The sequence below is a fragment of the Ptychodera flava genome, chromosome 2 (assembly GCF_041260155.1).
Source record: "Ptychodera flava strain L36383 chromosome 2, AS_Pfla_20210202, whole genome shotgun sequence".
Lineage (NCBI taxonomy): Eukaryota > Metazoa > Hemichordata > Enteropneusta > Ptychoderidae > Ptychodera > Ptychodera flava.
In genome coordinates this window covers 12,563,808-12,574,348 of record NC_091929.1, presented here as the reverse complement: position 1 = coordinate 12,574,348, position 10,541 = coordinate 12,563,808, and the positions used below count along the sequence as shown (strand labels likewise).

Genomic DNA, 10,541 nt, shown 5'->3' with positions numbered 1-10,541 from the left:
TGGTGAAATATTGCGAAGTTTCCCAACTCGTTCGATTCGACAAGAAAGATTCTCCAGAGAAAAGAATGGCGTCTCGTCATTTCATGAGGTATTTACAAGACTGCGAGCAGAGACAAAGTTCTAACGCAGCAGGTTTGTACTCAATTTATCCAACACTGGATTTGTAGACCTTCCTTTTAGTATTTTTGGTCTCAGAGACAGTAGAAATTTACGACTTTCAGAGTCTAGTAACATTTTCCAAGGAAGGACAATCTAAATGGGCTGTCTAATAATGTTATTCAATTACATTTTTAATGAGCGGCGAAGCTATTCGGACATAGAGATTAAGTTTCGTCGGAGCTAAAATACACAAAACATTACCGAGAAAATAACGTTACAAAGTGAAGTAAAACTGAGAAAACATCTTTTATGGACATTTGCATTGTTACCTTGAAATCATTTACATTGTAAGCTTCAAATCACCGCAAAGAATTAAAGTGCAAGAAATTAATGAATTCTTCATTTCATTGACATATCATTGATTATATTACTAATTTGTCATCACCATTAAAATTTGTGACGTCACCCTTCAGATTATTACTGATAATATATCCGATTGTGGCCCTACATGTTTATACAGCTGCAAATTCTCACCCATTGCCAAAGGTACAAAACAAGAGCAATAATTTAACCCTCCCAGCCCACAATGGACTCAAGCAAACTCTGCAATCCATAATGTACTCGGCTTCGCCTTGTCACATTATGTCGTGCAAAGTTTGCTTTCATCCATTATGGGCCAGAGAACAGAATGGGAATGAGTCAGCTGAAGGAAATCATGAGGCAGCGCGAAGAGTACAAGCAAAACTCTCGTACGCAGATAGAAAAGTTATGGAGATTGTTTTGCTGTAGCGTTTCCCCATCCATTTCTTTGTTATTTGTCTTTACTGAAACTGACAACATTCCAGTAAAACCAAACCCAGACGCTAGCATATACAAAAAATCACCGTATGTGAATTTCCCCTTTAACAAATAGGTGGAACAAAAGTTTCTTCACCCGGCCTTTCAAATCAGGTTACAAAACTTCTCTATACTATTTTATTGTTTATTAAATTTGGTGGTAATTTACGAAATATGTTTACCATAAAACCGCGGCTAAGTTGGTCTTGCCAATGAAATGTTCAGTTCATGAACACAGGTAAATGACTCACTTCTTTGCAATAAAGGGACGGATGTGCAGTATAGTAACAATTAGAACGACGTTATTGTAACCATAATTCGGTCTAACAAAAGCTGAAGGATTAACCATTTGTTATTGAGCGTCTTGCGCTTGTGACACCGACACAAAAATAGTACGGAGTAGATCAAATTCATCTCTAATTATCCTTATTACGGTGTAATAAAGATTTGTTTTTACAATATGAACGATCGTGACGCCCTATTGCTTGAATAAGGGTTACCTTCTTATTTGTTGGATCACATACATTTATAGCATGTTGTTGTCTTTCCGAATGTAATTTATTCAATTCGGATTTCTTCGGCATTAGTAAGGTAATGAGAAAGGCCATGAGTAGAAACCACAGCTGCCTTTGACTCACTATATATCGATTAAGCACTGAAAACGATTTATGATCGGTAGAGACCGTTTCGTGATAATGAATACGCGTCTTGGTGCTGGCGTCAAGCTTAGGACTTCAAACGATCAGTGACTCAGTTGGTGTACTTGATACTATGCCATAACCTCTGCACAGTCGTTTACGAATAAAAGTCAAGTTTTCACCAAAATCAATCTGTTATAACCTCATTTAGTCATCTATTATATTGCTGTTAAAACAGCATAAAGTCCTGGTCACTTGACGTCAGGGGTGAAGTTTTTTACGGTGTTCGCGTGAATCACCAGTTTATGGATTTGTTTGGTTTGGCGACAGAGTTCCGGTATGTACGGTAAGGTACTTAGAGCCCTCCGCAAAACACTTTTAGCTCAAATCCAAGATTTTTGTCAAGTTCTGTTCATATGAGTATTGGATTTCGATTAGTATCCTTTTCTCTTAATGAGCCTTGGACTTCGATGTGAACAAAGTGAAGAAAATTACCATCTTTACTTCACATCTCACCTTTTTGCTCCGGCCACACCCTGTATTCTGTACGTATCGGAGAAATACTGTCCAGGGCTCAAAATCTGTAGGTCTGCAGATACCAATCTGATTAAAATCAGATGTAGAGTACGGCGACGTCTTCTTATGCGTACGCGGTATTCTCTCGCTGTCGCCTCTCACTGAGAGGCGACAGCGAGAGAATACCGCGTACGCATAAGAAGACGTCGCCGTACTCTACATCTGATTTTAATCAGATTGGGTCTGCAGATACCAACGAGACTCTCGCTTCTACTTTCATGCCCTAGGGTTTGATAAGCATGTGCTTTTGAGGCAGAAGATTTGCCCCTTGTTGGCATATACCAAAACACAATAAATTAAAGGAAACTTCAGCAGACTTTCGCATTTATGGTAAGGCGTTCGAGAAATTTAAGCAATATACTTTAGCAGGCTGTCGCGTAGGGGATTGTTGAATGAGCGCGATGGCCAACACTCGGCCGGCCAGCCTGTAACTACTGCGTTAGACTGAAAGATCAGTCGCTCGAGGCCGTTCCCTACGCTGTAAGATGGGGGAGCACAGAGAGCGCCCTCGAGCGACGGATCTTCCAGTCTACAACTCCGTGTGCCCGAGAAAAGCCAAACAAGTAGGCTAGTCTAATTCGGCAGCTGCTCAAAGTTTCGTCGGTTTAAGCACAAATTCTAGAGTTACCTTTTTTTAATACACAACTTTTCTCCTTCTGGGTGTGGACCAGACAGAGAAAGACACGCACAGGGAATATATCCTGGACTTCATACAGTGTTGCTGTTTCTTTTACTGTTTCAGGTGCTACAAGCCAAAATGCAGTGTCTTTGTCTGAGGTCTTGCAGTTCATTACAGGGTGTCCGGTTTTGCCGCCAAGGTCATACGGCAAGATAAGGGTGAACTTTCACAGTCACAAATTACCAATCGCGGAAACTTGCAACCAGGAACTGTACATTCCTGTGAACTTTGAGAACTATGAACAATTCAGAGATTGCATGGACGACGCAATCTCAAGCTGTGCAGGGTTTGGTCTGACTTGATGACGTCATTGGAATGGGCTGCGAAACAAAAGGTTTTGCAGACATTTTGTGTGAGGGCGGCAATCTTATGCTGGACCCAAAGACCGCAAAATCGGCTTTCATAGGGATAATCCATCCGTCCAAAATATTTCAGAGCGAATCCCGACAATTGCTGTGAAAAGTATCATCACAATTTGCAATCAAGTACTGCACTGGACAGGCCAGTTTGGATTGATCTTGCTTTTGTTACGAGAGGAAATATGCAGACCAGATCTTCATAGGTGGTTCAATTTAATTTATCGCGCAATTTGGTGGTGTGCTCGTAAAGAACACAAAAGCAGAATGCTTTACATACAGTTTGAGAACTTTTTTGACAGCATTGCAGTACACTTGGCTTAAAATTTTAGTACGTTTAGCACGCAATCGGCTCAAAATTACAATTTGCTCGCCTATTCTCCATTTTTACGATTCAGGTTCATTCAAATCACAGCACGGTCACCTGTGGTCTATTCCGCTCTAGCTCTAATGCGCCCTATAGACGTGTGTACATATGCCTGAGAAGATGTACACACGTCTATGGGGTGCATAGGCCCAAAGCTGAATAGACCACAGGTGACTGCGTTCACAGTATGTGGAGGGACTATGATTTAATAATTAAATGTGCCTGCACGGTTGAAAATTAGTTAAAGTATCGAGCTCGCAGTCAGAATCGGGGTTTTGATGGGCAAATTAGCAGAGCACAATTTGTAATGATAATTCCGTGTCCCAATTGCATTGTTCAGCAAAAGACGGGCAGATGACTTGTAATTGAAGAAAAAAAGGTCAATTCCTTAGAAAGAAGTTTTGATTGGTGGCCGTCCAGAAAATATACCAAATCTTGAAATGTGAAATACAACTTTGCATCAATATCATCACCCCTAGCTTGAAAGACATTCAAAGTTCGATCCCTTACCTGAGAGTGATGAAAGACAACAAACATTTACAATTGTTTTGTATGACTGAAGGATATTGGAACCATGCCAAGCTATGGTACAATTCATCATCATCTTAGGGGGTATTTATTCACCAATAAAGGCACCCTTAGACAAGAACTAATTTGTATCATACAGAGGATGTGGGCCATTGTTCTGTGCCTTCTTTTATAGCGACCTTCCTTGCCACAACTTTTCTATAATTGTGTCAATGTGCTCTTTCCGTGTGTTCTCCAAGGAAACTAAGTATATCTTATGTAATTTTATATTGTAGATTTCATTAGAGATCATTTTCGAACTGACACTGACAGAACCAAACATTTTGATTTTTGTCAATATTTGTCATTTTCGTTTTTCTTCAAACACGATTAAAAGCAAATTGAGAGGTAAAACTCCCCTGCTCATCTCAGAAACAATTTACAATTAGTAAAAGATTGCTTCAAGAAACAAGTATGAGGTTTTTGTAACTTCATGTTTGGCCGAAAATAAACTTTTACACGTTTATCAAGAGAAATTGCTGATGTGCAAATTTACATACATAATATTGCTTTAAATTTGAATAAATTTTTGCTTTTCATAACATATGATGCATCTGTTGTAAATGTGTCCTACATGGTTTGGAAAAGCAGTCAAGGTTATGAAGTTGAAGAGATGATGGGGTAGATGAGACCAGTCCCTAGTTTCATACACTTGAAATCCCTTGGGTTGGACAGCTGTGAAAATTCAAATGCATAAGTTAAATTCACTTGTCAACAATAACATTGCATTCTACCCATGTGCAGTCTGAGTCGACAAGCTGATACTGTGTCACTCAATATGTTTTGGGAAGTAAAACAAGAAACTGCAATTTACATGAAAACAGAAATACTGACAAAATCTTCAAAAGTTCCAGCTGCTGGCTGCGTAATTATGGCATGGCTTTGTATGACTGTCGCACTCCGCAGGTTTGAAAGAAAATACAGCTTGTCGGCCACATGGACAGTGGAAAAAGAAAGCTGATCAGGATTAAGAATGTGTTTGGCTGAATCAGCAGGCCTTTGAATTATGCCTAAAATTTACTGTTTAATATGTTATCCCATATACAGGAAGACATGTACATGATATTGGGGACATAAACACTGCAACGCCACAAATTGATTTCAGAACATTTTTATGTATATTTCTGCTAAATTCATGCAAAAAAGTTACAGTCAATACACATGTTCATACAAAAATGGTATCTTTCCAACATCAATTCTTGATAGTGTAAATTATGCTTCACAGCATGCATCCATGTAAAAAGATCAAACAGTTGTAGCTTATATGAGAGGTTTTCTTCCACAGTGAGTTGATGACCTTCTGCAAGGCCTCAACTGGGCCAAGCAGTCAAACAAAGTCAGCAATTGTGGGAAGAAACTTCTGTTCACATCAGACAACACAGTCACAACATGAATGAAGGCAGAGTCTCTGCAGCTCGTCCTGTCGTTAAAAATGGCAGACAAACAAACACTTAGCTCTCTTCCTCTCCAGTGCATTTGTCGCCATTGGGCCAGGCTTATCTGTTGCTAAAAACGGTACAGAATAACATTTGTCCTGCATCATGCATTCACAGACGACACTGTTTGCGAACCTCAAAAATCACAGATATACATCAGTTTACACAGATATACGCACACAGCGATTGGCAGCGATGTATTTTACAGTGATCTTCTTGTTGGCTTGATTTTTTTATGGTGATTTTGAACGACCAGTCCTGAAAGAGTTTAATTCATTTGATTTACTGCTTTCACAACCAGATGTTGGTACACTCCAATTATTTTCTATAGGGTGGGAGGACCAATGTACAGAAAAACGGGTAGAAAGGTTAAACTGATCACAGTGGTCATTCAAACATGAACTATTATGAAGATAATCCAATTTTAACCTGTTCACCCCTAATTCCCTGTAAACAGGTCCACAATGCCCATTGACAACAATAGGGTGTGGGTTAAACCATGGTGGTGAAAGGGTTAATTTCAATTGACCTTTTTCTCAGGTCTCATGCTAAACGCCTCCAGTCTATCGTCATCAGGTAAAACACTATTCAGTCTCTCCATCAATGGCACTAGTTGATCAACACTCATTTGAACTCTCTTTAATACCGCGGACATCTCCTCCACTTTCTGTATGTGCTCGGCATACTTGGCAAATTTCTTCTGTCGGTCTGTCATGCTGGCCATGATTGTGTTTATTGACTGATCAACCTGAAATGAAGATACAGGATTTGTTATGGTGATAAGTGCCTCAAACCTGAAATATTTCAATTTTTGCTCTAGTTTTCCTAAAGGAGACTTTCAACCAGGACTTAGTAAGGTACCGGTAATATGCGCCTCAAACCTGAAATATTTCAACTTTTGCTTAAACTTTCCTCGACGATGCTTTCAACCACTCTTATTCAAAATCAAGAATAAACGTCAGGGGACACTGTAAAATTTGGTACTAGAGATGCAAATAACCCAATGTTGACCAATATCTTTAATTCAAACAGGCCACAAAAGCCCATGTTAATTCTACGGGAACAATAAAATTTTTCAAATTTCACACAACTAAGACGGTGAAAACTTTATTTACTCCTAGAGCTTCAAATTGAACTCCACAAATAGATAAGCAAAGTTTTTGAAAAATATGAGTGTCAAAATATCTGTCCCTGGTGTGCATTCTACCCTAATGGTATGCTTTTTTCTCAATCTCAGGACCAGCTGCTCATGCATTGCTGCTAAAATATACCAGTACTGCATTTTAACAGTGTGTCACCCTTACATGAAATGCCATTCAAATATACCGGTATGTATGTTTGGAGTTCTCAGTGATCAAAGCACTGCTCTCAATCGATCAAATATGCAACACACTATTAACACTGTATGCCTGTTGTTCCTAAACCTAGAAAGGCACATGCACCATATGCTGCAGACAGAAATTCTGAAAATGTTTGTCTTCATGCATCTTGGAGCTTGTGGTCAAATTCTTTGAATCTTATCTCTATAGTTTTGATCAGAATGTGAACAGCAATGTCCCAATTCCTGAGAGTATTTTTCTATAGTCTCACCAAAAACTTTTGGATATGTAATTTTGCATGTTAACCCTCTGAGTGCCAAAGTCAATTTTTGTTTCCTTGGTACAATATAACCCAGATGATTTTTGTCAGGTCCAAACATTTTTTTCAGATTTTTCCCAAAATTTGGTCAAAAACTGGCCTATGAAAAGCGCTCCCCTTTTGGTCCAAAATTATCAAAGAATTACAGAAATAAATCATAACAAGTGGTGAAATATTGCACAAAAATTTTGGTGGGAAAAATTACAGCACTCAATGGGTTAGTGATGCATCACTGATGTCACTGAATAAACCCTATTTATTACATGTCTCATATATAGAAAATTTGTCTTACCTCCTTGATTCTGTTGGTTAATGTATGCTGATCAAATGAAACCGCTTCAGCACACTGTTTGAAATGTTCCTGGTACCTCAGACACAGCACTAGCGCCAGCTTGGAGTCAATCTTATCCAGGACATTTGGATCTTCCATATTGGGAATATTCAATGCTCCTCGCATGATGGGGACGAACGTTGGAATATCCTGCATCTTTGCTAGTTCCGGATCTGGTGAGTCTGTATCCTTCTGTGCCTCCCTCACGACGATGATGCTTTCTCTCTTTGCTTGCTTCGATGGTGACTTTGAAGTTTGTTTGGATGGGGAGTCATTCTTTGAAGATTGCAGCTTTTCATTTGTCTTCGGTGAATCTATATATCACAATGATAACAACAAAAGGATGTCAAAACCTGCACACGTTCTATGTTCTACTTATAGAATTTTGTGTTATAGTCACCTGCTGATAATCTTCAGAATCAGAACTTTGGTCTTCTCTCAAAATTACAGTTCACAGAAAACTGTTTAGTGCAACCCAGGCCTGATTATAATTTATAATAAATTTTATTTCAAAATACAAACAACCAGGTTCATTCTATTTGATCTTTACATCCTACTTGAATGAATTAAGTGTTCTCCACGCCTTGGAAAAATAAAGGGATGGCAAATTTTAATGACAACAAAATTTGCATATTCTTTTTTTGTGTATTCTTTTGTATTATAATTGACGAATGTACAGATTACCTGAAAATCAGAGCATGGAGGTAAAAATGAGAGAGGGATGGCACATCCTTAATCACCTCTAGGCGAACCATAGACTTGCTTCAAGTCTGTGGCCATATAAATATCAAAACAAATTCATGTAAAGTAAATTGAAGGAGTAAACTTTAGCAGACTGTTGCGTTATATAGTGGTGGGCTGTTGTGGAGATTGTAGGGTGAATGCGATGACCAGTAACTGGTCATCGCATTCAATGTCTAGGCCATTGCGAACCCTGAGTGAAATGCAAATCAATATGCTTGTGGTATGAATATCCCCTTATCATTAAAACTTGTGGAGTGTCTATTGACACCCGGGTGTCAATAGCCAGAAGCTGCCCTATATGGCTATTGACACCCCTCGACCCGCGACCCTACACTCGAATACCTTCAGAACCGAGCTAAGTTACGTTGTTCATTTCTTGATTCAGACATAGACCCTCGAGGGTCTATGTTTCAGACAAGTTGATGCCCACTTTTTTCTGTCTAGAGTACAGCTTTAATGGGGTAAAGTAACTGTGTAATGTTTTAGAATCATATCGACAGCTCAGGGTCAATAATTTTTATCCGCGGGCGAAGCTTGTCGAACAACATTTGACCCGAGTTACCGAACCTTTGACATGTGACATCGATCGTCTACAACTCATGTCAACCCTCGTCATTATGGAGGCCGACTGGTGAAAAAACGGGAGGGGTGTCAATAGCCAAATAGAGGGCCGGTTGGCTAATGACAACCATTGGTATAGGCCGCCTGAAGCGGTTCCCAGACACTTCGCACCAAAACCACTTCGCACCATACCATCTCGTCCCATGCCATTTCGCACCAAAACCACTTCGCACCAAAACAACCTCGTACCAAAACCACTTCGCCCCGAAAGTCACGTTGCCCCACACCATTTCGCCCCAAAACAATGCCATTTTGCCCCAAACTTACCGCCAACCGGTAAAGCTGAAAATAACCAACCACTACCATTGAAGTTTTCACCTTTTTCTATCATCCCAGGACTGAAATCTTGAAATTTCGAGGAAAATGACATCGTGCAATTCCGCGCACGGCACCTGAGTTGTAGCACTGAGTAGTTTGTGTGTTTATTCTTTTCTAATTCTACCGTTTATGGTTTCGTGCAACAATAAATTATTCGTGGTAGCCAAAATGTCCTGACATATTCACGGTTCCAAGTTGCAGGTAAAAACAATGTTATGATACGTCATGACATCGTTGTTTTAGGACGAGTTGACGGTACTATACTTTGGGCGAAGTGGTTTTAGTACGAGGTGGTACTTGGGGCGAAGTGGCGTAGGACGAGGTAGTACTTGGGACGAGGTGGTTTTGGTGCAAAATGGTTTTGGGACGAAGTTGTGTGGGGCGAACTGGTTTTGGTGCGAAGTGTCTCGACCCCCCTGCAGTAGCACTATGGGACCGCAAAATGACGAGGAAAGAAGCTTTTTCAAAGGATTTTTTTAAATTTCTATTGAGAATATATGTTGTTAAGAATAACTAAGCTAAGTTTGGTTGAATTTGGAGGCTGACTGGTGAAAAAAACGGGAGGGGTGTCATTAGCAAAATAGAGGGCCGGTTGGCTATTGACACCCGGGTGTCAATAGCCAGGAGAAGCCCTATATGGCTATTGACAACCGGGTGTCAATAGACTCTGCCTTTTTCTTGACCTATTTTTATGGCTTCACTATATTATGCGTCTTTCATAAAATTTGTGGATGTGTCTGGGGTATCCGTATAGATGAGTGTTCAACAACAACCAAACCCCTCTTTTTTACCTCCATTATTAACTCAATTTACTCACATGGGTCATTGTTTGCATTTATGAACATGTCAACAGGAAAACACTACCGGTTATTTCTTGACATTTGCAACAAACAAGAAAACCGCAACATAAATATCAATCATCGCAAGTTCGAAAGTGATACAATTTTCGATTATACGATAACTACTCAGGGTTGGTTACTCACCATTGGTATGTTTTGGAGAATCTCTGGACACTGAATACGAAGTATATGGCACGTCCTGGCCGTCAGGGCGTTTGTCTTGTTGTGCACTTTCTGTGCTCTGCTCGACTCCCATTTTCGGGCGACGATAACCCTCGGTTTCCTTCGCGTGTGCGAGCTCAAACAGACGTAAATCGTAATGTTGGATTGATTAGGAAAGCTAAATCGGGTATTTAGACATGTAAAGAGCTACACAAAATATTGGGAGCTCTATCAGTCTATGAATGATGTTCAACCGGCAATGTCTGGGCAAGGAGGTGTCAGGTAACAAATGGATATCGCTTCCGGGTTCTCAACGGAAGTAGACTTTTTCAC

At 39.9% G+C, this 10,541-nt stretch overlaps 2 protein-coding genes across 2 annotated transcripts in view; one reads left to right on the top strand and one right to left on the bottom strand.

Annotated features, from left to right (window-relative positions):
- LOC139114725 (uncharacterized) overlaps positions 1-4,664 on the top strand; it is a 14,856-nt gene extending 10,192 nt beyond the window's left edge. The window contains exons 8-9 of the mRNA XM_070676601.1: positions 1-132; positions 2,893-4,664. The exon at positions 1-132 is cut by the window's left edge and continues 58 nt beyond it. Coding sequence (XP_070532702.1) covers positions 1-132; positions 2,893-3,131 — 371 coding nt within the window. The 3' untranslated portion in view covers positions 3,132-4,664. The remainder of the gene's footprint in view (positions 133-2,892) is intronic.
- A 554-nt stretch (positions 4,665-5,218) lies between these two features.
- On the bottom strand, positions 5,219-10,530 carry LOC139114742 (BLOC-1-related complex subunit 5-like). Its single transcript, XM_070676625.1, has 3 exons — positions 10,191-10,530; positions 7,486-7,838; positions 5,219-6,303 (listed from the first exon to the last, which is right to left on the bottom strand). Exons 1-3 carry the CDS (start codon positions 10,300-10,302, stop codon positions 6,076-6,078), a joined length of 693 nt encoding a protein of 230 aa, XP_070532726.1. The 5' UTR covers positions 10,303-10,530; the 3' UTR covers positions 5,219-6,075.
- Positions 10,531-10,541: the final 11 nt, after the last annotated feature.